At 55.0% G+C, this 27,428-nt stretch overlaps 2 protein-coding genes across 6 annotated transcripts in view; one reads left to right on the forward strand and one right to left on the reverse strand.

The window, feature by feature from the left end:
- DZIP1L (DAZ interacting zinc finger protein 1 like) overlaps nt 1–21,932 on the forward strand; it is a 38,751-nt gene extending 16,819 nt beyond the window's left edge. The window contains exons 5-16 of one of the 5 annotated variants that reach the window (XM_089332195.1): nt 191–352; nt 1,161–1,289; nt 2,079–2,141; nt 3,864–4,004; nt 7,257–7,287; nt 8,155–8,208; nt 13,845–13,978; nt 14,985–15,159; nt 16,818–17,031; nt 17,294–17,484; nt 19,394–19,533; nt 20,572–21,932. In XM_089332195.1, the coding sequence (XP_089188321.1) occupies nt 191–352; nt 1,161–1,289; nt 2,079–2,141; nt 3,864–4,004; nt 7,257–7,287; nt 8,155–8,208; nt 13,845–13,978; nt 14,985–15,159; nt 16,818–17,031; nt 17,294–17,484; nt 19,394–19,533; nt 20,572–20,733 (1,596 nt within the window). In that variant the 3' untranslated portion in view covers nt 20,734–21,932. Of the gene's footprint in view, nt 1–190; nt 353–1,160; nt 1,290–2,078; nt 2,142–3,863; nt 4,005–4,177; nt 4,328–7,256; nt 7,288–8,154; nt 8,209–13,844; nt 13,979–14,984; nt 15,160–16,817; nt 17,032–17,293; nt 17,485–19,393; nt 19,534–20,571 lie in introns of those variants that run through there. The other 4 variants (XM_089332196.1, XM_089332197.1, XM_089332198.1 and 1 more) reach the window with 4 other exon arrangements.
- ARMC8 (armadillo repeat containing 8) overlaps nt 1–27,428 on the reverse strand; it is an 862,269-nt gene that overhangs the window by 188,066 nt on the left and 646,775 nt on the right. The gene's annotated exons all lie outside the window — the stretch shown is intronic.

A 27,428-nucleotide genomic window follows, 5' to 3' on the forward strand; every position in this document is an offset into this window, starting at 1 on the left:
AATATTTGCTAACACGTGGAATTTGTGATTAGTGTGTTGTTCTTTCTTCTTCTTCTTCTTCTTCTTCTTCTTCTTCTTCTTCTTCTTCTTCTTCTTCTTCTCCTTCTCCTACTCCTTCTCCTCCTCCTCCTCCTCCTCCTCCTCCTCCTCCTCCTCCTCCTCCTTCTTCTTCTTCTTCTTCTTTTTGTAGGAAGCAGAGCTTACTCGCCAGAGAGAAATTGAAGCTAAGAAAGAATTTGACGAATGGAAAGAGAAAGAGCAGACCAAGTTTTATGGGGAACTAGATAAGTTGAAAAAACTATTCTGGGATGAAGTTCAAAGTGTCGCCAACCAGAACTCTACGCTAGAAGAGGTACCTGGTGAATAGAAGATCTCTGTCTGTCTCTCTCTCTGTAGCTCTTTTAAATAAATGAATCAATCTTAAAGAAAAAAGCAAAGCATTCGACACCACTAAAATACCCAAGTTGAGAAATGGTTAACGTTTGGACCCAGTGTGGCTGAAGCGACAGATGAGAGGAGTTAGCAAGACTGGTTCCAAGTTAAACTCAGGGCTTCCAGTTCCTTAACCCGTCCACCAGGCTCAGGGTTGAATACAGCCGTGGAGATGGACATGCGCTGGTTTTGTTTCTATGACAGCGGCGTAACCACTGGGATGTGGAAAGGTGTCTTTCTTTGATCCAGTTCTCCGTGGCTTTCCCTGCAGGTCAAGAGTCGGGCTTGGGTGACTTTGGCTGCGAGCTGAGTAAAGCCAGTAGCCATGAGATTTGGTGGGGAGAGGTGCGGGAGTCCCCAGGGAGTGGTGTGGGTGCCTGAGACTCTCCCGTTGCCTCTGAGTGTCTAGTTTAGTCTTCAACTTCCAGAATGAGGAGGAAACCGGGCTGCAGTCAGGCGAGCTCGAGGCTTTGCGGGCCACAGGATTTAAGTGAAATTGCGATGGTGCTCTTGCATCCTGTTCTTCCACGGGAACTTGCTTCTGTGCCAGGGCGGGGCCCTCAGGAGCACTCTTGGGACAGGCGGTGCTGTGTGTGGCTGTTTGCAGGCCCGTAGGCATTAGTGAGGATGAGCCCGGCATGTCCTTCTGAACGGCTGCTGGGGTAGGCTACACGAACACGTCGTGATTGGATCTTCATCTAAATAAGGCTGCCCCCTGGCCTTTCCAGAAACTTCAGGCACTGCAGTGTCACAGCGTGACTCAGTCCAACCTTGGATCGCTGCGGGATGAGGAGTCAGAGGAGCGACTCCGGCAAGCGCAGGAGCTGCAGGCCCTGAGAGAGAAGATGGAAACTCAGGTGAGCGCGGCTCCGTGCCTGCCTTCCCCAGGCCAGCCAGGAACGGCTCTCTTCCCGCAGGGCCTCTCATTTTGGCTCTGGATTTAGGGAAGTCGAAAGACATCAGAGTTGTGTATTTTCAGATCTTCTGCTGGTACTCGAAAGCAAAGCATAGAACAGGGTCCGCAGGTGAGGCTGGTAGGATGTATGCAGTGTGGATTTGCCTGGGTCATTTTCAGAATCCATCCCTCTGTGGGGCTGCTTTGACCCTTCCGCCCTCTGTTACGAGTCTAACCCAGTTGCAAGCAGCTCTTAGTGTGACAGTTGCTTGCACCTGAGGATAGTTGGGAAGGGTCTGAGCGCAATGGTAAATGGTTAGCAGCCGGCTCTCTCTGGAAGTGAAAGAGCTGTGACCTGCAGCATTTGCCGTTCCCATGGTGTAAATCCTCCCGCCGTGGCCGGCGTCCTGTGATCTACGTGAGGTCACCAAGTGGGGTTGGGAAGACTTGTGTATATAGCGCCTGTGGGCCGGTAGGGGGTGGCTCCGGCCACTACTGGAGGAATTTCATTGCGGTCCGGTTATATGCTGGTTTGAGGCACTGATAACCTTGCAGCAAGGAAGAGCAGCCAGCAGTCACTGGACAGAAGCTGTTCTGTTCAAACAGCCCCCCCCCCCCCATTATTGTCCATCCTTGACCTTGGCCAGGCTCTGTGTTTGGTTCCAGCACCATAAGCCAGTACCTTTTAATTCCTGTAGCTTTGTGATATGCTTTGAGAAGATACGCTTGATAACCTTTGAATCTTTTTCAGAGAACAGAGTGGAAGAGAAAAATGAAGACCCTGCGTGAGCAGCACACGGTTGAGAAGAGAGAGGTAGTGGGCGCCGTGCAGTCTAGGGGTCGGGGAGGGGGCGTGGCTTCCAGGACGCGTCTTGTGGCTCAGCAGTCCCTGCCTTGGCTCCCCACCACCCCCACCCCAGAGCTGCTTGGCAGTTATGTTGGGCTAATACACAGGAGCCAGCTGCCTGGCCAGGGGGTTCCCTCCTGAACCTCACTCCACCTTTGTTCTCTGGTCTTTTTCTGCGGTGATACGGTGACCCTTTGGCGGCCACCCCCCCCCCCCCCCCGCGGGGGGATTGGGGGAGGGCTGGGCTGGGAGTCTCAGATGAATCGCCTGGGTATTTTGTGTTTGTGCTCTGTGACACGCCCCCCTCCCCAGAGAGGACCTCACGGAGGGTTCTGGGGCAGTCCCACGGCCTCGGGGCACAGAACACTGTGGAAGTGCCAGGGGATAGGCAGCTCATTGATAAGAGCCCCAGGTTCTGTGCTGGGAAAGCTCATTGGTTGCAAAGGCTTAGGTGGGGCTGGCCCAGGACAGATGCTCCTCACTCCATTTTTCAAGTGAGAAGTACATTCAGATTTATCCCCAAAGCAGAAAGCATGCATATTCAAGTACATTGACTGAAATCTCATACACACCTGTGCTCATCTACCTGTCCCAACACCTACCCACAGGTGGTAACTTTTACCGTGTTCTTGTGTAAAGAAATTCATAGAGAATTTCTTTATGTAAATATAACTAAGTAGTCTTATTTTATCTATGTTTTTATATCAGAGGTACATGTTACCACATTTTCTTCACCTTTTGTTCTTACCTATAAACATTCAAAAATCATCATTTGATGATTGGAAAAATTTATTTGAAAGGCAGAGAGAGAGAGAGAGAGAGAGATCAATCTTCCATCTGCTGGTTCACTCCCCAAATGCAGTGCCAGTCCAAAGCCAGGAGGCTGAAACTCCATCCAGGCCTCCCTTATGGGTGACAGGAACCCACCTACCTGGGCTATCACTCTGTGCCTCCCAAAGTGCCTCCCAAAGTGAGTCAGGACTTGAACCCTGGGCACTCCAATATGGGGTGAGGGGGTCCCAAGCTACAGCTTAACCCACTGGCCCACAAAGCCCGCCTCTATTTGGTATTTTTTTTTAAGATTTTATTTATTTGAGAGGTAGAGTCACAGACAATGAGAGGTAGAGACAGAGAGAGAGAGAGGTCTTCTATCCACTGATTCACTCCCCAAATGTCTGCAACAGCCAGAGCTGAGCCAATCCGAAGCCAGGAGCCAGGAGCCTCTTCTGGGTCTCCCACGCAGGTGCAGGGGCCCAAACACTTGGGCCATCTTCTACTGCCTTCCCAGGCCACAGCAGAGAGCTGGATCGGAAGAGGAGCAACCGGGACTAGAACCGGTGCCCATATGGGATGCTGGTACTGCAGGCGGAAGCTTAACCTACCACACCACAGTGCCGGCCCATATTTGGTAGTTTTCAAATGCTCTGTTTACCTGAAGGACCCTCAGGGGGCCGTACCTGACAGATAACCCTTGCTCTCCCATCTTAGGGGTCTTTGTTCCATTCTTCTCAGCACAACTTGAAAATGTCTTGTTAGAAAGCCAGAATTGGAGATCCTTTGCTTCCGGTGACCCCCCCCCCCCCCCCCCCCCCGCGCGCGCGCCAGCGTTTGCCTGTAGGGCAGGCGCTGCAGACGGGGCACTCGGAGGGCCCTGCCCACATTTTCTGAGCGGCCTTCCTTGCCCCCCAGCTGAAGGAGGAGAACGAGAGGCTCCAGGCCACCCTCACTCAGGACCAGAGGAAGGCGGCGGCCCAGTCCCAGCGCCAGATCAGCGCGCTCCGCGCCCAGCTGCAGAAACAAGCCCGCCTCATCGCCTCTCAGGAGGAGAAGGTGGGTCTGCCTCTCCCTGGGCTTTCCAGGCTGCTTCTTGGATTCTGCAGTGCGCCGCAGGGCTGATGTCCTTAGGCTCCTGGAGGGTAGGGGAGAGGCCTGCAGCGTGCGGGAAGTGCTGTACTGAGGCTGCTGTTGGCTGCCCCAGGCTGAACACGCTGGGTCCTTCTTAGGGGCTGCTGGGAGATGGGGTCTCAGACATCAGAAGCCGTGCATGATGCCCGCCACTGGGTGGCGCTCTGCATGCTACCTCCCGTGAGCCTCGTCACCGCCCTTGGCTGGTGAAGTCGAGTGCCTGCTTAGTCTGCGCAGGGCAGCGCGCAAGCGACAGGCGTGAGACCCAACTACAGCCAGGCCGGCGGAGTGTGGAGCTTGTGCTCGCAAACGTGGTTTTGTTGCTTTTCTGATTTCTTTTCCCAAAGAAACCTTTTATTTAAGGAATACAGACTTCATGCATTTCATAAGTACACCTTTAGGAATACAGTGATTCTTCCCACCACGCCCGCCCTCCCACCCACTCTCTCACCCCACCTCCCCCTCCTTCTCCCATTCCCAGTCCCATTCTCCACCAAGATCCATTTTCAGTTAACTTAATATTCAGAAGACCAACTCTCTACTAAGGAAAGAGTTCAACAGTTTGCACCAAAAAAACTCAAAAAGCCGTCCTCAACAGTCGAGACAAGGGCTGTTCAAAGTCATTGCATCTCGAAGTTAATTTCACTTTTTTTCTTAAAACTTAATTAACTTTAAAGAAGCACCCAAGAATGATACACCTTTTGCAAGCAGACGTGACTATAACTCATGAGACATAAGAATATCCTCTACTTAATACATCGAAAGAAAATAAATCCCTGGGAACAAGTTTTATCGTTAATTAAGGAAACACCTAAGAAGGCAGGCGATGGAGTTGCCCGCTTAGGCATAACTGAAACTTATGAGACATAAGAATGTCTTCCCCTTAATACACTAAAACTATATAAATCCTTGAGAGCAAGTTTTACTGTTAACTCTCATAATCCATCTCTTTGAGGACGGAGGTCCTGCATGGGGAGCTGGTGCACAGTGACTCCTGTTGTTTATTTAACAATGAACACTCTGATCAGACATGGTTTCTGAACCATCAGTGCATAGCCTCTGAGGGTGGGCTTGTCAGCGATGCTGGTGGACCCAAGGTGCCTGCTCGCTGCCCCCCTCTGTCCTGCAACCAGCCCCTGGGGCTCTGCACCCATGGCCCATCATTCTCTGCCCGGCTCAGCTCTGGGAGCCCTGGCTCTGTGGAAAAGCTGCGTTTTTCCCCTTGGGGGCCCCTCTTGGGGCCTCGGGTCTTTACCATGGTTATGACATCACAGTCTCTGGGACCGGCCTCCACAGAGTCCCTGGTGGAGCACCTGCTCCGTGCCCATGGCTGGCTGTGTCCTGCTGTCCCAGCCCCGCCTTGCCAGCCGACATCTCTCCCAGCTCCCCTGCGGCCCCCCCCCCCCCTTAGCTCCTCTCTGCTGTGGTCTCGGCCCCAGGCTCCAGGTTTCCTCTCATTTGCATGTGTTTCCACGAGGAGCCCATTGGTCAAGGTCATAGAAGTAGGTTAATAGGGTTTATTTTTATCGTAACATTAAGGAGGTGATAGTTGTACAGCATAGTTAGCCAAAAAAAAATGATGCTGTTGGCAAACCAGACGGTTTTCCTGTTTTTTTTTAATAGTGTTTGAAAATTTTATTTTATTTATTTGAAAGGCAAAGAGAGAGGGGGAGAGAGAGAGAGGGAGAGGGAGAGGGAGGGAGGGAGGGGGAGAGAGAGAGAGAGAGAGAGAGAGATATATCTTTCATCCACAGGTCCACAGGTTCACTCCCCAAGTGGCCACAACGGCCAGGGCTGAGCCAGGCTGAAGCCAGGAGCCAGGGGCCTCCTCCAGGTCTCCCACTTGGGTGCAGGTGCCCAAGCAGTTGGACGATCACTGGCTGCTTCCCAGGCTGCACTGGCAGAAAGCTGGATGCAAAGCAGAGTAGCTGGGTCTCAATCTCACACTCTGATGGGGACTTCCCCAGTGGCGGCTTAACCCACTGCACCACGACGCCTGCCCAGACTGTTTCCTTTCTACCCTGCTTAGAGCATGGATCTTTGTTTCCTGCATCAGCCTCACAGTTGCCAGGTGGCTGTCACAGCCACCATATTTGGTGCAAGAAGCTGATGAAAAAGCCCCTTCCAAGACTTCTGCTGGTGTGTATTATCCACCAAAGCTCTGTCACGTGGTTGTCTGTAGCCTCAAGAAAGGCTGGGAAGGCGGATCCTTAGCTTTTTAGTGTGTAGAGGGGAGCGAGGCAAAGGAGGAGGCAGTGAGAACGGGTGTTGGGTGAGTTAGCCATCAGTAGGGGCCATGGCCGGTGGTGAGGTGTAACTCACGCCCGAGCCAGAGAGGGCAGCACAACCCACAGAGCTCATGGCAGGGAACGGCCGAGCCTGGGAGTAGACTGGGGCCAGAGATGTGAGCGTGGCCGGGAGGTTTCCCCTCTCCCTGACTCTGTTCCGTTCTCGTCAGTGTTCTCTTTTTCTCTGAAGACCAACTCTTCTTCTTTTCTGTTCCATGGGGCCAAGCAATCAACACAGCACTAAATAGAGAAGAGCAAAAACAGTTGGCTGCCAACAGCTTTGGACTTGGCTTGTCATCAGTCCAGAGCTCTCTGCCCAAAGCTGGCTAGTTGGCCGTGGCTGCAGTGTGAACTCACCTGTGGCTGCCCGCCTGCCACTCATGGCAAGGGGAACGAAGAGGCACTTCTTGGAAAAGGGGGAGTTGGACAGAAGGCTCAGTGCATGTCCTCATCAACCTTTGTCTGGGATCCCGTCTCACCTCCCTCCCTGGGGACGCTCAGCCCAGGTGCTCACAGCACAGGAGGGGAGCCCCACCTTACTTTGGCTGTTTTCCATCTGTTGTACCGATGGTAGGGGCCATGCGCCTGTCCACTCTGTTTCCATGGGGCTCCCATTCTCAAGCCACAATCACTGTTGAGGGGGCTGTTCTTGCCACCCCTGCCTTGGGAAGGGTCCCCTCATTGGTATCAGCCTTGGTGCATCCCTTCTCTCGGTTAGTGGCGGGAGATGTGCTTGGGGGCTGGAGTCCTGCATCTGAGCGCCTTCCGGTCCCCAGTGGGTAGCATGGAAACCAGGACCTTGTGGGTACCAATCTGGTGCTCAGACAGAGGTCCCACAGCGCCCCCTGCTGGCGATGACCTGCTCTCCCTCTCTCCCACTTTCTTGCAGATCCAGGCCTTGTCCTGCAGGAAGGCCGAGGGTAAGTCTGTGTTTGGGTGGTTTGTAAGTCTCGGCTGCTGTTGTGTGCTCTTCCCTCTCCTCTTCAGTTACCTTTAAGGGAGACCACTGGTAACAGCAGCCCATGGCACATGGGGCAGTGATCAATGGGGCTGGGTTCATGAGCAGGCCTTGGCTCTTTCTAATTCTCTGGGCGTGGAGTGAGGCCCTCAGGGTTGCCAGTGACCTTGACCTTCTCCCCAGTATGTAGCCCATTGGTCCCAAGCCCTGGGGGCTGTGGCCTGTTTCACATAGGCACTCTCCTCCTCTTGAGTGTGTGCGTGCACCTGTGTGTAGTGGGGTGCAGATGCTGGGGTAGACAGTGACCCACAGGGTACTGCTCCTGTTTGGGGGACCTGGGCTGGCCCTTTGGGAAGCCCGCCCCTTCACCTGTCATGCCCCAGCTCCCCTGTTCTGCCTGCTAGCTGCCTCTCTGCCTTTGTTGTACACTCATACCTCCTCCCTCCCCAGCCTGAGGCTAGACACTTCTTTGGCCACTTTGCAGGCAGTCAGAGAGGCCTGTGGTCCCGAACTTCCTGAAAGCTGGAGCCGGAACCGTTAATAGCCATGTGCTGGGCATTGGCCAAGTATTCCAGATGCATTGTCTGGTAAAGTCGTCCCCCTGATGAGGCTTAGAGGGGACTTTGCCATCTCGTGCACGGCTAGTGAGGGGCAGAGCTGGCACGTGGCTGCTCTCCTCTCTGCCTCCTGTGCCCAAGAGTGTGACCACTGCTCCACCCTGCCTCCCTCCGGTAAAGGTGAACTGGCTGGTGGCTCGCTCCTCCTGGCCAGCCCTCCCCTGGGATGGCGCCCAGGGCACTGGAGCCGCTCACGCTGGTTTCTCTCTCAGGGATCCCGGAGGTGCCCAAGGCTGTGGACACAGAGGAGGACTCTTCTGAGGAAGGTGGGGGCCTTCTTTTCTTACCTGGGTGTGGTGCACATGAAGCAGCCTTGCTGTTTTCCCTGCTTAGCTGCATCTGGGGGCCTGGAGCTGGGGTGAAGGGAAGTGGGGACAGCTGCATCTGGGGGCCTGGAGCTGGGGTGAAGGGAAGCGGGGACAGCTGCATCTGGGCGCCTGGAGCTGGGGTGAAGGGAAGTGGGGACAGGAAGTGGTAGTTCTTGAGCACCTGGTGTGGGCTAGGCCTGTTAACAGAGAGGCCCTAGCCTCATGGGGCACCAGGCTCAGAGAGGGTTTGTAACTTGCCCTGAGTCACACAGCCAGCAGGGGGCGGAGGTGGGCTTTGGAGTGAGGTTCTGTTTGCAGCCTGCTCTGGCGCTGGTTCTGTCACCTAGTGCTATCCGGAGCAACAGGGGAGAGAGCTCGCTGCATTGGCTTTTTTTTTTTTTTTTTTTTTTTTTTTTTTTTTTTGACAGGCAGAGTGGACAGTGAGAGAGAGAGACAGAGAGAAAGGTCTTCCTTTTGCCGTTGGTTCACCCTCCAGTGGCTGCCGTGGCCGGCGCACTGTGGCCTGCGCATTGCGCTGATCTGAAGGCAGGAGCCAGGTGCTTCTCCTGGTCTCCCATGGGGTGCAGGGCCCAAGCACTTGGTCCATCCTCCACTGCACTTCCGGGCCATAGCAGAGAGCTGGCCTGGAAGAGGAGCAACCAGGACAGAATCTGGCGCCCCGACCGGGACTAGAACCCGGTGTGCCGGCGCCACAAGGCAGAGGATTAGCCTGTTGAGCCACGGCACCGGCCGCTGCATTGGCTTAAAAATGGCCTCTGCTGCTTTGTTCAGTGTGGTGAGTGAGCGGCAAACAGGTGTGCAGGGCCTGGCTGAGGCGCGGGACCTTGTGTGACTGCCTCAGACCACCGGCGTCTGCTGCTTTCTCTCCCTCCACACAGTGAGGGCTTCCCACGTGCAGAGCCCTCCGCTGGCTGTGGTATAGGGTGCGAAAGAGCCACGAAGAAACCAGATGTGCTCCCTGACTGCAAGGTGCTCCTAGGGTAATCAGGGAGGGGCACTTCCGGGGTGATCAGAGGGCTGCCCGGGCACCTGCTGGCCTGAGCCTGCCGCTGGAGCGAGGCTGTGACGTGACCGTTCCCGGGGTCCCCGGCAGACTCCTTGGGGGAGGATTTTACCTGTGACCACTGGAGTTTTCCATGGGATAGTTTGATTTATTTTTGATATGAGATCGTTCTTTAATTTTGAGATGGTGACCTATGTACTGTGCAAGAGAAAAAGCAGTGAGGGAGTGTGCCGAGTGCGGGGTGGGTCTCCTCCTGCCCATCTGGCCAGCCTCCTCTCCGAGGGTCACATGGCCACTGCATCCTCATGTGGTCTTCCAGGCACACCCTGCACATACCAGCGTGCCTCTGTGGGCCTATCATTTACTTTCCCCCAGGGGGAGCCACCACACTACACACATCCTTCTATAATTATGCAGAGTCTTTTTCATTATTTGAAAAATATTTATTTATTTGAAAGGCAGAGTGATATACACACACACATTATATATGCTGGGTCACTCCCCAGATGCCAGCAACAGCTGGAGCTGGGCCAGGCCTAAATGAGGAGCCTGGAGCTCCGTCTGGGTCTGCCACTCAAGCACTTGGGCCATCCTCTGCTGCCTTCCCAGTCACATTAGCAGGGAGCTGGATGGGAAGTGGAGCAGCCAGCACTTGAACCGGCATTCTGATCTAGACTGTGGGTGTCCCAAGCAGTAGCCCAACCCTCTGTGGCACAATGTGTGCCACTGTTTCCATTTTTAACTACTTATTTGGGAAATCATTTCCTATCATTGTATATAGAATTGTATATAGAATCTGTTCATTATTTTTTCAGGGGTTTGCAGTATTCCATCAGATGGAAGAAGCAAAATTTGTTATTTTTATTTTTTAAAATATTTTTGGGCTGGCGCCGCGGCTCAACAGGCTAATCCTCCTCATGCGGCACCGGCACACCGGGTTCTAGTCCCAGTCGGGGCACCGGATTCTGTCCCGGTTGCTCCTCTTCCAGGCCAGCTCTCTGCTGTGGCCCAGGAGTGCAGTGGAGGATGGCCCAAGTACTTGGGCCCTGCACCCCATGGGAGACCAGGAGGAAGCACCTGACTCCTGGCTTCGGATCAGCGCGGTGCACCGGCCGCAGTGCACTGGCCGTAGCGGCCATTGGGGGGTGAACTAGCAGAAAAAGGAAGACCTTCCTCTTTGTTTCTCTCTCTCACTGTCCACTCTGCCTGTCAAAATAAATAAATAAATAAATAAATAAATAAAAAAAATATTTTTACAGGGGCCCATGTTGTGGCACAGTGAGTTAAGTCACCACTTGCAATGGCGGCATTAGAGTCCTGGCTGCTCTGTTGGAGACGAGGATGGAGTTCCTGGCTCCTGGCTTCAGCGTGGCCCAGTCCTGGCTATTGAGGCCATCTGGGGAGTGAACCAGCAGATGAAGGATTTCTCTCTATCTCTTTCTGTCACTCTGTCTTTCTTATTTTATTTGAAGGAGAGAGAGAGAGAGAGAGAGAGAGAGAGAGAGAAAGAGAGAGATGGTTCATGTCCTCTAATGCATGCATGCTCCAGGGTTGGGCCAGACCAGACCAAAGCGAGGAGCCTGGAACTCAATCCAGGTCTCTTCATGTGAGTGGCAGGGCTCCAAGGACTCAAGGACTGGAGCCATCATCTGTTGCCTCCCAGGGTGTGCATTAGCAGTACTCAAACCAGGCCCTGGAATACGGGATGTGAGCATCCTAAATGGAGACTTAGCTGCTGCACCAAATGACAGCCCCCCCCCCCACGGATTTAGCCAGTCCTCTGCTCCCCGCCTGCAGTACATTTGACCTTGGGGTACAGTTGTAAAAGCCAGAATGACAGATACCTTCTGGGGAAGCTCTGTGTTGCGTGAGGTCCTCAGGTGGGGTGAGACCCAGCTCCTCAAACCGGGGATGCAGGGTTCTAGAGGGGAAGGGCCTGAGGGGCCTGGGTCAGAGGGGTCCCGGCGGGGTCCCCATTGCCGTGGTGGGGGTCTCACTGGCTCATCCTCCTGGGCTGGGCCTCTTCCCACACTTGTCCACCTCGCCCCATCCTGGGCCAGCAGGCAGCAGCGTCCCTCGGCACCTGGTTAGAAATGCAAAGGTGCAGCCCCACCCTGGACAAAATCAAGCAGAGATTCTGGGCCGTGACCATCTACATTTTCATCTGTATCTATTATTTTTTAAAGATTTATTTATTTACTTGAAAGCGTTACAGAGAAAGAGGGAGGGACAGAGAGGGAGAGAGGTCTTCTATCCACTGATTCACTCCCCAAATGGCCACAATGACCAGGGCTGGGCCAGGCCGAAACCAGGAGCCCGGAGCTTCATCCAGGTCTCCCCCGTGGGTGGCAGGGGCCCAAATACTTGAGATGATCACTGCTTTCTCAGGTGTGTTAGCAGGGAGCTGGATCAGAAGTGGAGCAGCCAAGATGCACAAACCGGCGCCCATATGGGATGCTGGTGTCGCAGGGAGTGCTTTACTCGCTATGCCTCAGTGCCGGCTCAGTGACAGCCGCCACAAGGCCAGTGACTCTACTGCTGGGCGCACATTGAGAATCACCCAGGGAGCTGCTGACTGTCTGGAGGGCCCCTCCCCCACGCTGCCTGCCCCAGAGAGCAGGGTGCAGCCAAAGTTGAGGCAGTCGCCCTGGGGCAAGCTTGCTGGGCTCCACCTGCTGAGTTAGGAGTTAGTGACTCAGAAGGCTTGGAATGGGGCTCTCAAGTCACCAGGAGATGCTGACACTGTGGCTGTTACCTGAGGACCTCAGCCCTGGAACAGCTACTTCTCAGGCATGGCTGTTTGTGAGAATACACGGGGAGTTTAAACAGTAAAGTATCAAGGGCTGGGGCCCACCCTCAGGGACTCGGAGGTCACCAGCCTGGGCAGGGGCGCAGGTGCTGCAAGCCTGCAGCCAGGCTTTGGACGCCAGACTCCTCTGTGAGTGCCCGGTGGCCAGAGAGCCTCCCAGAGTTGCCAGCATCCCACACTTGTTCTGTAAACGTCTGTTGAGTGACAGCTTGGTGCCCCTCTAGCCCCAGGGGCCCCCATTCTACACCTGCGGAGCCCTCCCGGGAGTCATTCCAGATTCTTCCTGGACCACCCCCTTTGTAGCAGTCACGGTCATTGCTTGTTTTGTTGCCTTCTGGATCAGTGATTCTTTTTTAAAAATTTCTTTAAAAATATATTTATTTGAGAGGCAGAGAGAGAGAGGAGGAAGCTGAAGGAGGTGGGGAGGAAGAGAGAGAGAGAGAGAGAGAGAGAGAGAGAGAGAGAGAGAGAGAAACTCTCCTATTTGCTGGTTCACTCCCCAAATACCTGCAATAGTTGGCAATGGGCCAAGTCACAGCTGGGAACTCAATGCCAGTCTCCTATGAGAGTGACAGTAACCCAGTTACTGGGCCCATTACGGCTGCCCCCGAGGCCTGCGCTAGCAGGAAGCTAGAGTTGGGAGCCAGAGCCGGGTATTGAACCTTGGTGCTTCGATGTGTTTCCACTGCTGGCGCAAGCCCAGCCCCATGGATCTGTATTTCTTTCTTTCTTTCTTTTTCTTTTCTTTTCTTTTTTTTTTTTTTTTGACAGGCAGAGTGGACAGTGAGAGAGAGAGAGAGACAGAGAGAAAGGTCTTCCTTTTCCATTGGTTCACCTCCAATGGCCGCTGCGGCCGGTGCACTGCGCTGATCCGAAGGCAGGAGCCAGGTGCTTCTCCTGGTCTCCCATGGGGTGCAGGGCCCAAACACTTGGGCCATCCTCCACTGCACTCCCGGGCCATAGCAGAGAGCTGGCCTGGAAGGGGGGCAACTGGGACAGAATCCAGCTCCCCGACCAGGACTAGAACCCGGTGTGCCGGCGCCACAAGGCGGAGGATTAGCCTGTTGAGCCGCGGTGCCGGCCGGATCTGTATTTCTCGAAGCGTGGTCTGTGGCTCATCTCGCTCCGAATCTCCTGGGTGTGTTCAGATGCGGGTTTTAGTGCTCTTCCCCAGGTCTGTGGCATCACTGGGGAGGGTGGCCAGAGCACGCACATTTAAAATGCATGCCCAGGGGACTCTGGAGTCTGCTACTTTTGGAGGGAGAACCCTTGGTGCGGGTGGTAAGCTTGGGGCAGCAGAGATCTGTCTGTCTTGCCTGCTAATTTATCTTCTAAGCCCCCAGCTTGGCAGTGGGGTGAGGGCATTGGGTGCCTTAGGCAGAGGCTGGAGCTGGCAGCAGTGGGCCTTGGAATAAAGGGGAACAGAGCTGTGGGAACAGAGCTGCTGGGGCTCAGGTGCCAGCCCCAAAGCCCCACGTTAAGCTGTGGCCGGGCTGACTCCCATCTCAGGCGTCCACACTGGCAGGGCCTGAGGACGCAGAGGGGGCATGGGGCTTCTGAGTTCCTGGTGTCCAGGAGCTGAGACACCCCAGCTTCTGATCCAGGGCAGCACCCTCGGGAGGGGTGCTGGGCTCACAGGCCTGAGAGCGGGACCACGGGCGGTGTGAGTGAGGCCCGCAGGTGCACAGCACAGGTGGGCACGGGGCTCTGGGCATGGGGCTCCTGTGCCCGAGCTCACTGCAGTGGGATCTCATGCTGCAGAACCGGAGGACCCCCGGGAGGAGCAGCGGAAGGTGCTGGCGGCTCTGAGGCGGAACCCCACCTTGCTGAAGCAGTTCAGGCCAATCCTGGAGGACACCCTGGAAGAGAAACTGGAAAGCATGGGGATCAAGAGGGTAGGTTCAGGGGCCTCTGTTTGAAGGGCCGACCCCTGTAGTTTAGACCCAAGGTGTTGTCAAACTTAGAAGCGATGGACTCCTCTTTGCCTTGTAAACCCGTCCACCTCATTGGTTCCACTGCAGATGCTCGGTGTCCTGGAAGGAACCCCGCACACCCTCTCCCTCTGGGTCCTGGCAGAGGGGCTTTAATTGGCTCGGTCTGGCTGATGGACAGAGCCCCTTTGTGAGAAGTGTCATCTTCCTGTCGGTCACCTGAGGCATGGATGACCGTGCCTGCTCTGCAGGTGCCTGTGGGTGGGCAGGAACTGGAAGCCGAGTCCGGTTCCGGTTAGGATTGGACTGCGTTGTTCCTTTATGCTTGGATTTGACCAGAGCGTGCACGTGGTCGTTGAAGGCATCATGAAATCTATTCAGGAAAAATACACTTTGTTCCAGTAGCCAAACATCACATCACTGAACTTGCTCCCTGTGGAGAGGAAGCACGGGAAACAAGACATCTGGGTGTAATTCAGGATGGGGCTCACTGAACTTTGATTTCTGCCGCTGCTCACTCTAACTGCCGCCCCATGTTCAGATTTGACTAATGTGTTTCTAACCTCGAGTGAATCCTTCTCTTGTATGCAGGGGCGTCCTGGGACCCTCCCGCGGGCTCTGGGTGGGCATCAGTAGCACTGGCAGCTCCCAGTAGGTGTGGCCAAGGTGCGCTTTTGTTTTCTGCACTTTGGTGTTCAGACACTGTTAGCCATGCTCACTAAGGATTCAGCCAGGTGGCAGGAAAGCTGTGCTGTGACCCTTGCTTGATCCTGCTGTGCAGATTTGGGGGGGGGGTTCCCAGACCCTGCACCGCTGCCCTTTCAGCAGCTCACCCCCCCATCTGATCCCCATCTCATGCCCCCCACCCCCACTCCTCCCCGGACTCCCAGGTCAGCAGCAGCACAGGGAAGAGGCTGAGCGGGAGGGGAAGGGGAGCGGCGGTCTGCAGAGGTGCGCTCTGTCCCCGCAGGATGCAAAGGGGATCTCGCTTCAGACCCTCGGACGCCTGGAGTCGCTGCTGCGAGCCCAGCGGGGGCAGAAGGCCAGGAAGTTTGCGGAATTTCTGAGGCTGAGGGAAAAACTTGTGGAGGAAGCCAGCAGCAGAGTGGAGGAGAGGCAGAAGGGGGCCGCAGGGTCCCAGCCAGGTACACGGGGAGGGGGAGGGCTCGCTGGGGAGTGGGGTGTTCTGGCTAAAGCTTGGGAGGGAGGACCCTCCCGCGGGGGGGGGGGGGGCTGAAAGTTCTGTGTGGGGAGGCGGAGTCCGGGGCGGGGCGGGGGCACTCGTTGGAGGAGCGCCAGGGCTGGAGCCTGGGCCCTGCTCCCTCAGCGGCATCACTCCACGCCCACAGCTGACGGAACCCGGGCTTGCTCATCTGCTCGTCGCCCTTCTGTTTAACCTTGTGTCCTCTGCTGACTCACTGAGGCGTTCGTTTGTGACTGCATCCGTGCGTCCGTGCAGCACAGTGTTTGCTGAGGTTGACCTTGTGCCAGGGCCTGCCCCTCCGCCTGGGCAACCTTCAGGGCTGCCGATGCGATAGAGCCGCACACGGGGCAGGTGGGACCCAGAGGAGGGGGTGGGGCCCTGGAGGATGAACTGAAACACCTGGGAGTGCCGGCTTCCAAGAGAAAGCAAAGGAACCTTGCTCCATCTGGGTGCTCTCCCCCACGCCCCTGCCCCATCCTCTAGTCAGAAAGCCAGGAGGGAGAGATCCCCCCAATCCCCCGGGCTCGCCTCCTCTGCTGCCCCTGGCCTTGGCATGGGCACGCACTGAGGCGTGAGACGAGCATTGGGGCCCAGGGCACTTGGTAAACCTCTGCTTGCAGCTGCGTGGCCACGCCCCTTCCCAGGCCCCATGAGTGCTATGCTACCGGCCTGTCTCTGCTCAGTCCATGCCTCTTCTCTCACCCTGGAGCGAGGCTGCGGTATGTAGGGAAGGCGCTGGCCGAGAGCCCTGGCTTCAGCCCTGCTTGCTTCCGTGGAATCACAAGTCCCCTATGGTGTCAAAGCCCTTGTGAGGTGGGGAGGATCATGCCAACTGCAGGTGCTCTGGGCCCCTGGATGGGGCGGGGGACATGCTTCGCTCCACGTCTGGTGCACGGATCACAAGCTGGGCTGCTTGCCCTCAGCAAGTTTGTCTTTGCCTCTGCCTTCCCGTCAAGCTGCTCTGTGTAAGTGCATCCTCCGAGAGAAGCGAACTGTGACCGTTTCTGACCTTGAACTATAAGGAAGCAATGCATTTCACACTGTCACTCCATCCATGGGCCAGTACTTAGAGTCCTGTGAAACACTTTTCTTTCCTCTTTCTATAAAAAGAAAAAATAGCTGCTCCCAGGTCCCTCTTCCCCCAACAAGGTCTTGATGCATTTTGGAAAAGAGGCTGCATCTCATTGCCTGCCTTGGGCACCACCTTGCCCCCAGGTCGCCTGTGGGAGGAGGTTGCGGTGGCTCTCATGGTCCATGTAGTCCTGTGGCGACCCCTGCTGGCAGCGGGGCCTTCCTACAAGGCTGCCTGCACAGCAGCGGCTTCTTGTCTTCCTTGAGGTCCCCGTCTGGTGCTGCAGACATGTGGGCCCCTCTCCAGCCCCGTGACCTCCTGCTCGTCTCTGGCAAGGCCCAAATGGCCCTGGAACACCTGGCTGCTTTCCTGCTGTCTGATGAAACTGCACCCGAGGTCCCAGCGAGAGTCTGGCCAGCGGCTGTAGTTATTGTTGTGCGCCTGCACACACACACACACACACACACACACGGCAGCAGAGTGACTTGTCCTTTTGTTCCACAAGTCATTCCTTTCTGTATTTTCAGTCCAAAGCCGGCGGAGCACGCTGGTCACCAGAGAGGCCCAGCCAAAGCCCAGGACCCTGAATGTGGCCTTGCCCTCCAAGCCAGCACAGCCGCCCACGCCGGCTCCTCAGACCCACAACAGCCGTGGCCCTGGCCCCACTCAGGTGTCCACCCCTGTTCCCCATCCCAGAGCCAATGGACCTCCCAGCACTGCTTCCCCAGGGCCTGGGCTGAGGTGAGCTGTGGTGGTGGCTCCTGGGCGCTGGACAGCTCCTGGACACAGGTGCGGGGCAGAGAGGTGCTTCCAGAGGGGTCCAGCCTGGGCTCCTGTAAGGAACTGCAGAACCTCTGCTCCCAGCCAGGACAAACCTACCCTCCTCCTCCCCGTGTCTCCCCCAGTCCCAGTGGCTGTCCCCGGGGCCAGAGGGAGGGCACAGGGCTCACACGTGGGGATGCCCACTCACTCGTTCTCTCATTCCTTCTCCTCGGCCCTGCAGCACCACGTCCCCATTCAGCTCTGAGGAGGACTCGGAAGGAGACGCTGTGAAGCCTCTGTCTCTTCAGCCCCCACAAGCTGCCCCCCGGATGGCGGCCCGGGCAGGGGATGGCTGGGACTGGTCTGACACCGAGACCTCCGAGGAGCACGCCCAGCCCCCTGGACAGGGCTCAGCGGGGCTGGCTTCCTCCGGTGAGTGGCCTGGGACCACTGGGGGCTCCTCCTCCAGCCGGGCCGCCCTTCCACAGCGCAGAGAGCACTGACTGTGGCCAGAGTAGGGTGGGGGTAGGGGAATGGGCAGAGAGCAGCCTCGTTCTGTTCAGAGGCCGTGGGGCCCAGGATTGCTGCCAGTGCAGCCTCCCTTGGAGACAAGACCAGCACTGGAGGCCAAAGCGCCGGCCCCTGCAGCCTCCCCAGATCAGACCCTGTACTTGTGCATGGGGTCGGGTCAGCAAAGCAGACCCTGAGAGTGGGGGGATCTTAAAGTAGCAGCAGTGGGAATGTTCCAGCGCCTTGCTAACACAGTCCTAGGGAGAAGTCAGAGAGAGAGGCTGCCTCCAGGTGAGACCAGGGCTGCTGCCCTCCTAGCCCTGTGCTGGGCCACTTCTGTGGGGAGGAGACGGGGGTGTCCCTCCTGGTCTTGCTCCTGCCGGTGGTGGAGCAGAGTTCCCTCTTGGATGCGCCCTAGGTGGAGTGTTCTCTGTGTGGGTGCTCACCACGGGCTCTGCTCTGTGTGGCCGTTTTGCCCTGAGCCCCTCCTCGCTCCTAAGAAGGCTGTGTTATACACAGTCCCTGCCTTGCCATGGTTGGACTTGGGACTCCTGTGCTCCCTGGGGTGTGAGAGTGTGTCCACCCGAGCACTGTGACTTCACTGTCAGTGCTGCATTTTACAGGGCAGTCAGCCGTTTCGATGGGAGGTGGGCTTTGCCTAGGGATTTTGGTGCCGCTATGGCTAACCTCCCACCCCCTGACCCCACCCCCGGCCCCGTGCTCTGGGTGCACTCACGGTGGACCAGGCTAAGTTACAGTGGCGTTGGCGAAGTGAGCCGTGTGACATGATCTTTCAACAGCAGTATTTGCAGCTTGCGGTGGCTGTGCCAGGTGTAACCTGGTGTAAGTGGAGGGATATGTGGGGTCCATGCCTCTGAGGCGTGGTGGCTAGTTCCCAATCACAGAGCTGGTGTCGCAGCCAACCGAGGTTCTCTTTTATGTCCCTGAAGTAAGCGGGGTGGAGTCACTATTTATTTACTTGAAAAAGTAAAAGGGTTTTTTTCGGGGACGACTGCTTTGGGCTGGCTGTGCTCATCGTGAAACCAGCTCCAGTCTCTTATGCTGCCTGGGTTCTTGCGCAGCAGCGTGGGTGTGGGAGGTCAGAAGAGTGAAAGCAGCCTCCAGGCAAACCCAGGGAGAAAGATCTAAGGGCAGACGGGGTGCCAACAGTGAGCCTTTTAACAAACACGAGTAGTCTAACAAGTATGTGTTTTTGTATCGAAAGAGTAGTAAGAAATGTGCTTTCCTAGCGAATCTTGTGATGGCCCGGGCAGCCACACTCGGTTGCGGTGGGCAGCCTCCAGTCCCTGCCAGCGACCCGTGGACCCCAGGGGATCCTATTAGTCTTACAGGAAAGCTCTTTGACCTGTTCAGCAAGTAGACTTCGAAATTCACCTTGTGCGTGGAAAGGGCATCGTGGAGACTTATGCCAAGCATGATGGGACTTGGGATGCAAATATTCCTGAAACGTGACATTTCCTAACAGCCCACAGTGGCTCACTGAGCATTTTTCTTCCCAAAATGACCATGCCTACTCCCACTCTTTCAAGGTTTTCTTACAGAATGGCTCACCGCCGTCTCAGCTGCATTTTCTGGCTAAGACTGAACTAAAGAACATGCAGCTTATTCCAGGCCTCTGCTCACTCAGGGCGCACGCTGGCCCGGAACTTCTCTGTCTCTTACTCCTCTTCTCTGTGGTTGCCCTGCCTTCTCCCTCCTGTCCTCTGCACACGTCCTCTGTGCACCTGGAACCTGGACATGCCCCCCCCGCCCCCAGGACCGTTCCTTTTCTGGGCTTTCCCCCTGACAGGGCCGCTTGTCCGCCTTCCAGAAACCCTCGTGCAGTCCATGGTCCGGAATCTCGAGAAGCAGCTGGAGACGCCCGTGAAGAAGCCCTCAGGAGGGGTTAGTCTGTTCTCAAGGCCGAGCACTGGCCCACGGGGAGCGGCCCCGGCAGGAAGGAAGGCCCAGGTAGGCTGCAGGACACTCGGGGTTCCCTGTCATTCCCCACAGAGTCCTGGGCGGCATGGGGCGGGGGCTGGGGAGGGGCCGACACCTGCAGGTGCCCCCGTCTCCTCCCCCCCCCCTGCATGCGCACAGACAGAGACGGCCACTTGGGAATGCTTGTTGTGTGCGTGTTGACGTCAGAGCCTTCTGGTTCATCATGGAAACTGCTTGGTAGGTTTGGTACTCGTATCTCTGCCTCTGGGAGAGCCTGGAAATTGCCCGGCTGGCTTCCGGCAGTGGCTGCCCTCCTCCCACTCTGCCTACTCCCCAGTCCTCGCTCTGCCTGGGAGCCCAGCACTAGGCTGGGTGTAGGGCAGACTCCCCCGAGGGAGGTGCCGTGGCCTGAGCGTGCTTCGGCTCCTGCGCTCAGGGGGCACTCTGAACTCCCAGTTTATCAGGTACTGCTATTCAGAGGGCAGAGATAGCCTAACGATGGTGTTTGGAAGATGGGCCTTGGGGGAGGGCCTTAGGCTGTTGCGGGAGCGCCCTCAGAGGCAGTTCCGGTGGAAAGTTTGGATCAAAGCCTGGGTTGGGCCCAGCGCTGTCTATCTCCTGGCTCCCCCTGTGCCCCAGGCTCCACTGCTGCCCTCATCAGAGGCCAAGCTAAGGGGGCTGCCCCATTGTGGTCTTATTTATTTATTTTTCTTTTTTTAAGATTTATTTATTTATTTGAAAGCCACAATTACAGAAAGGCAGAGAGAGAAAAAGAGAGAGAGAGGGAGAGAGAGAGAGAGAGAGAGAGAAAGGTCTTCCATCCGCTGGTTCACTCCCTAGATGGCTGCAATGGCTGGAGCTTCTTCCAGGTCTCCCATGCGGGTCTTCTAGGTCTCCCACTGCTTTCCCAGGCCACAGCAGAGAGCTGGATTGGAAGTGGAGCAGCCGGGACTAGAACCGGTGCCCATATGGGATGCTGGCACTGCAGACCCGGGCTTTAACCCGCTGTGCCACAGCACTGGCCTCCCTTAGCAAAATGTATTTTCTTCTCCCCCTTCCCCTGTGCAGTTTTCTGAAGATGAGAGTGACCTGGAGATCTCGTCCTTGGAAGATATTTCCCAGGACTTGGACCAGAGAGAGAAACCGAAGCCCTTATCTCGCTCGAAGCTCCCAGAGACGTTTGGCAACAGTCCTTGGAGCTCTGGCCAATCCAGGGTCGCTGGCTGGTGATCTCTCCCCTTGTCTGGTGTCTCGCGAGCCAGCCTTGTCACCTGGCTGGGGCCCTCTTGGGTCCCATACCAGCAGAACAGGCTTCTGAGCCTCTTGTCTGTACCAGCGAGCAGGAGGTGTTGGCTCTGGAAAGAAGCAGCGCAGGGGATGTGTGTGATCTCTCCCCTCCCTGCCTGTCGGAGGTCCTGAACCCAAGAGCCAGGGCTGCTGGCTCGGTCCCCAGGCCCCAGAGCTTGAGAAACGGTTAGAACAGGACCTCCGCGTGGTTTCTTTTCTCCGTCTCCATGTGCGCTCCAATGGAAGTAGTCACTTGGTCTTTTTTCTTGAAACTTTTGTAAGGAACACTGTAGAGATGAACCCTATAGGGTTTTTTTGGGGGGGAGGGGCACGTAAGCCTTAATCATGCAAGGGTCGATCCGATTTCAGTTACTGGGTGTCTACTAGGTGTGAGTTCTCCAGCTCTCTCAGTCCTGAGCTGGGGTACAAGCGGAGGTGGGTGGAAGGACACCCACGAGGCAGTGCCAGCACAGGGCAGTGACCTGGTGATGGAGTTAGGGTGCTCTGGGAGAGCTTGAGAGGCTGCCAACCCCAGTGTGGGGGCAACCTTGGAATGTTTGTGACCCTGACAGGGCCTGTTCATGAGTGGGAGGAAAAGGGGGCCAGTGGGCTGGAACCTCGTGTGCCCACAGGACCACCAACTGAAGTTTTGATATTATCTCTAAAATCAGGTTGTGCACTAGGAGGATTTGAAAGGTTGATTGAAAATCATTTATCTAATTGAAAGAAATCGGGGTGGGGGTGGGAGTGGGGAGAGAGAGAGAGAGACAGAGAACTCCCATTTATTGGTTCATTCCCCAAATGCCTACAATGGCTGGGATTGGCTTGGGCTAAAGCCAGGCTCTGGAAACTCAATCCAGGCCTCCCAGTGGGTGGCAGGAACCCAATTACTTGAGTCCTCACTGCTGTCTCCAAAGCTCTACATTGGTGGGAAGCTGGAGCCAGGAATTTAACTCAGGCCCTCTGGTGTGGGACAACGGTGTCTTAACCAGCAGGCTAAATTTGCCTGCCATTACGCTGTCGTCTAATTACTTACTTTCTGCAGAGTTTTTGAAATGCCCTCATCCATGATCATTATATTTTTTTGGTGTGAAAAATGTTAATTTATTGTGTGTATTTAAAATATACCACGGTGTTTGTAACTCTCTGGTGTTGGTTATTTTCCGAGATTTGCAGGAGGGATTGGCAGGGTGTGGGGAGAGAAGCGACCTGCACCTCAGTTGTGTCAATTTAGGTCCTTTGGGTTGAGTCATCCAGCTGGAGTCGCAAGGGCCAGCAGTTTCTAGAGGAGCCACAGCTGGGAATGGGTGAAGGTGGCAGAAGTGGGGTCAGAGAGGGGAGACTTCAAGGTGCAATGCAGAAGTGACCACTGTGAAGGGAAGAGGGGCAGGAAGCCGAAAGGAACAGGAAAAGCCCCACCCCCAGACTGCAATGCGGGGCTGACAAGGCCCCCACCCACCTTGCTGGGAGCTCCAGAGCAAGAACTTCCCACTAAGGAGTCCCCATTGGGCAGAAACAGCCAGGCCCTAATGCCCAAGTTGTTCTTGGTCGTCGGCGGGCAGTCCAGGACGTCTCAGTGAGACTCGGCTTGGAAGCTGAGGTGAGCCCTGTCGGCCAATCACTCCTTGTGCCTAGACACTCCTTGCAGCTTCCCTGAGGGAGAGCCGGCCATGAGCCTCCAGGACTTCCAGGGCCAGAGCAGATTTTCACTCTCTGTTATGGAGCATTTCAAACACAGAGAGCAGAAGAGGAAGTAAGCAGTGCGGTGAGCCCGCAGCCTCATCGTGGGCTTCGACCACTCTCAGCTCAGCTCACCGTGCATCTTGTTCCCTCTGTGACTGGTCCTCACCCCATCAAGGCTTCTTCTGACCTCTGGGTGGTCCCCGCACCTGACTCAACCCTGAAGTCTTTGTGGGGGAATCGGGGTGGGGGTGAGGGTGAGAGAGGAGTACTGCAGAGAGCAAGGGGTCTGAGGAGGGGAAAGAGGCAGTGAACGGGGAGTGGCTGTTCTGGTTCATTCTGCCAGCAAAGTCATGCCTTCCTGTTTACCGAGTTTGGAAAAGGAAGGTTTAGCAGCATCTTGTGGGGCCATACACTAGTCTCTGCAATCACCTCCTGATTTCCCATGGTTCCCAGCATCACCTCCTGATTCCTCATGGTTCCCAGCGTCACCTCCTGATTTCCCATGGTTCCAAGCGTCACCTCCTGATTCCTCATGGTTCCCAGATCACCTGATTTCCCATGGTTTCCAGCATCACCTCCTGATTTCTCATGGTTCCCAGTGTCACCTCCTGGTTTCCCATGGTTCCCAGCATCACCTTCTGATTTCCCATGATTCCCAGTGTCACCTCCTGATTCCTCATGGTTCCCAGAGTCACAACCTGATTTCCCATGGTTCCCAGCATCACCTCCTGATTTCCCATGGTTCCCAGCATCACCTCCTGATTCCTCATGGTTCCCAGCATCACCTCCTTATTCCTCATGGTTCCCAGAGTCACCACCTGATTTCCCATGGTTCCCAGCGTCACCGCCTGGTTTCCCATGGTTCCCATCATCATATCCTGATTTCCCATGGTCCCCAGCATCACCTCCTGATTCCTCATGGTTCCCAGCGTTACCTCCTGATTTCCCATGGTTCCCAGCATCACCTCCTGATTTCCCATGATTCCCAGTGTCACCTCCTGATTCCCCATGATTCTGAGCATCACCTCCTGATTCTCATGGTTCTCAGCGTCACCTCCTGATTTCCCATGGTTCCCAGCATCACCTCCTGATTTCCCATGGTTCCCACCGTCACCACCTGATTCCTCATGGTTCCCAGCATCACCTCCTGATTTCCCATGGTTCTTAGCATCACCTCCTGGTTTCCCATGGTTCCCAGCATTACCTCCTGATTTCCCATGGTTCCCAGTATCACCTCCTGATTCCTCATGGTTCCCATCATCACCTCCTCATTTCCCATGGTTCCTAGCATCACCTCCTGGTTTCCCATGGTTCCCAGCATCACCTCCTGATTTCCCATGGTTCCCAGCATCACCTCCTGGTTTCCCATGGTTCCTAGCATCACCTCCTGGTTTCCCATGGTTCCCAGCATCACCTCCTGATTTCCCATGGTTCCCACTGTCACCACCTGATTCCTCATGGTTCCCAGCATCACCTCCTGATTTCCCATGGTTCCTAGCATCACCTCCTGATTTCCCATGATTCCTAGCCTCACCTCCTGGTTTCCCATGGTTCCCAGCATCACCTCCTGATTTCCCATGGTTCCCACCGTCACCACCTGATTCCTCATGGTTCCCAGCATCACCTCCTGATTTCCCATGGTTCCCAGCATCACCTCCTGATTTCCCATGGTTCCCAGCATCACCTCCTGATTCCCCATGATTCCCAGCATCACCTCCTGATTCCCCATGATTCCCAGCGTCACCTCCTGATTCCTCATGGTTCCCAGCGTCACCTCCTGATTTCTCATGGTTCCCAGCGTTACCTCCTGATTTCCCATGGTTCCCAGAGTCACCTCCTGATTCCCCATGGTTCCCAGCATCATTTCCTTATTTTCCATGGTTCTCAGCATCACCTGATTTCCTATGGTTTCCAGCATCACCTCCTGATTTCCCATTGTTCCCAGCGTCACCTCCTGTTTCCTCATCATTCCCAGCATCACTTCCTGATTTCCCGTGGTTTCAAGCGTCACCTCCTGATTTCCCATGGTTCCTAGCATCACCTACTGATTTCCCATGGTTCCCAGCATCACCTCCTGATTCCTCATGGTTCCCAGCGTCAATCCTGATTTCCCATGGTTCCCAGTATCACCTCCTGATTCCTCATGGTTCCCAGCGTGACTTCCTGATTTCCTATGGTTCTCAGCATCACCTCCTGGTTTCCCGTGGTTCCCAGTAGCACCTCCTGATTTCTCATGTTTCTGAGCGTCACCTCCTGATTCCTCATGGTTTCCAGCGTTACCTCCTGATTTCCCATGGTTCCCAGCGTCACCTCCTGATTTCCCATGGTTCCCAGCGTCACCTCCTGATTTCCCATGGTTCCCAGTGTCACCTCCTCATTTCTCATGGTTCCCAGCATCACCTCCTGATTCCTCATGGTTCCCAGTGTTACCTCCTGATTTCCCATGGTTTGCAGCGTCACCTCCTGATTTCCCATGGTTCCCAGCGTCACCTCCTGATTTCCCATGGTTCCCAGCATCAGCTCCTGATTCCTCATGGTTCCCATCATCACCACCTGATTTCTATGGTTCCTAGAGTCACCTCCTTATTCCTATGCTTCCCAGCGTGACTTCCTGATTTCCTATGGTTCTCAGCATCACCTCCTGATTTCCCATGGTTCCCAGTGTTACCTCCTGATTTCCCATGGTTCCCAGCATCACCTCCTGATTTCTCATTGTTCCGAGCACACTTCCATTGCCAGCCACTCACATCATGCCTGTGCCCTGGGGTCTCTGCTTTCCAGCTGCAGGATTATGTTGATGCTATGGAACACTGCATGGTCTACTTGCAGGTGCACCTGATGTGCAGGAGAGCTGATGCTACTAAGGCAGACTTGAGGGATGGGAGTTGGAAACCCATTTCTGTAGCCTTTCTGTGCCTTTGTGGGGCAGTTCTGAGATATGTCCTGCTTGGTCTCAGAGTCCCCAGTGGTTCCACAGCCATTGCTACATATTAGTGCACACTTTATTGGCCTGCCTCCCTCCTGTTTCATTTTTCTCACTCCCTTACTTCTACCTCTTGTGAGCACCTCTGAGATAGATAAACCAGCACCCAAGTCCTTGAATCTGGCTCTGCTTTCAGGGAAAATACAATTGAAAACAGTAGATAGGAGTGTGTGTGTGCTATACTCCAGAGATAATTACCAAGGAGAGTGACTCCTGGCTCCTGGCTTTGGCTTGGCCCAGCCCTGGCCATTGTGGCCATCTTGGGGAGTAAAGCAGCAGATGGAAGATCTCTGTCTCTCCCCCTCTCTCTCTCTCTTACTCTGACTTTAAAATAAATAAATAAAACTTTTTTTTTTTTTGACAGGCAGAGTGGACAGTGAGAGAGAGAGAGAGAGACAGAGAGAAAGGTCTTCCTTTCCTATTGGTTCACCCCCCAATGGCCACTGTGGCTGGCATGCTGTGGCTGGTGCACTATGCTGATCCAAAGCCAGGAGCCAGGTGCTTCTCCTGGTCTCCCATGTGGGTGCAGGACCCGAGGACTTGGGCCATCTTCTACTGTACTCCCAGGCCACAGCTGAGAGCTGGACTGGAAGAGGAGCAACCGGGACAGAATCTGGCGCCCCGACCAGGACAAGAACCTGGTGTGCTGGCGCCACAGGTGGAGGATTAGTCTATTGAGCTGTGGCGCCAGCCAAAACTTTTTTTTAGAAGATTAATTTCTTTATTTGAAAGTCAGAGTTACACAGAGAGAGAAGGAGAGGCAGAGAGAGAGAAAGGTCTTCCATCCGCTGGTTGACTCTCCAATTGGCCGCAATGGCCAGAGATGTGCCGATCTGAAGCCAGGAGCCAGAAGCTTCTTCTGGGTCTCCCACACAGGTGCAGGGGCCCAAGGACTTGGGCCATCCTCTACTGCTTTCCCAGGCCATAGCAGAGAGCTGGATTGGAAGTGGAGCAGCAGGGACTCGAACTGGTACCCATATGGGATACTTCCTTCTTTGATGACCACTTTCCGCTGGGGTCTCACCCACTGAGGTCCTTCATGTAGAATATTTTTTGCCACAGTGTCTTGTCTTTCCATGCCTGAAATGCTCTCGTGGGCTTTTCAGGCAGACTAGAATGCCGTAAGGGCTCATTCTGAGGTCAAAGTGCTATTAAAGTGGTTATCATTCTTTTTTTTTTTTTTTTTTTTTTTTGACAGGCAGAGTGGATAGTGAGAGAGAGAGACAAAGAGAAAGGTCTTCCCTTTGCCGTTGGTTCACCCTCCAATGGCCGCCACGGCTGGCGTGCTGCAGCCGGCACACTGTGCTGATCCGAAGGCAGGAGCCAGGTGCTTCTCCTGGTCTCCCATGGGGTGCAGGGCCCAAGCACTTGGCCCATCCTCCACTGCACTCCCGGGCCACAGCAGAGAGCTGGCCTGGAAGAGGGGCAACCGGGAAAGAATCTGGCGCCCCAACCGGGACTAGAGTGATTATCATTCTGTGAGTCTGCTGTGTGGACTGCTTCCCATGTTGGAGCATTCACTCCTTTTTAATTCTACTTATTATTATTACCAGATCCTTAATCCTATCCATATGATTACTTTACAGATGGCATTTTTATCACCCAGCTTAAGGGGGTTTGGGGTCCCATGGCAAGTTTTTAAACTGTACCCTTAGAAGTAAGTCTGAAGGAATGTATACAGAACTATACAGCTTTACAGTTACAGTTACATTCATACAATTTATAATTACAACTTGAGGAACATGGTGATTCTTCCCACCGTGCCATCTTCCCACCCATACTCCCAATCTCTCTTCCTCCTCCCTCTTATTCCCACTCTTAATTTTTACTAAGATCTCTTTTCAATTGACTTTATACACATATGTTTATGTTAAATAAAGAGTTCAATAAATAGTATTAAAAAACTGTTCCTCAACAGTCAAGACAAGTGCTGTTCAAGTCATTGCTTCTCAAACCGTCAATTTCTCTTCTA

Source organism: Oryctolagus cuniculus, chromosome 4 (genome assembly GCF_051225735.1).
Source record: "Oryctolagus cuniculus isolate XC-2025 breed Fujian yellow rabbit chromosome 4, ASM5122573v1, whole genome shotgun sequence".
Lineage (NCBI taxonomy): Eukaryota > Metazoa > Chordata > Mammalia > Lagomorpha > Leporidae > Oryctolagus > Oryctolagus cuniculus.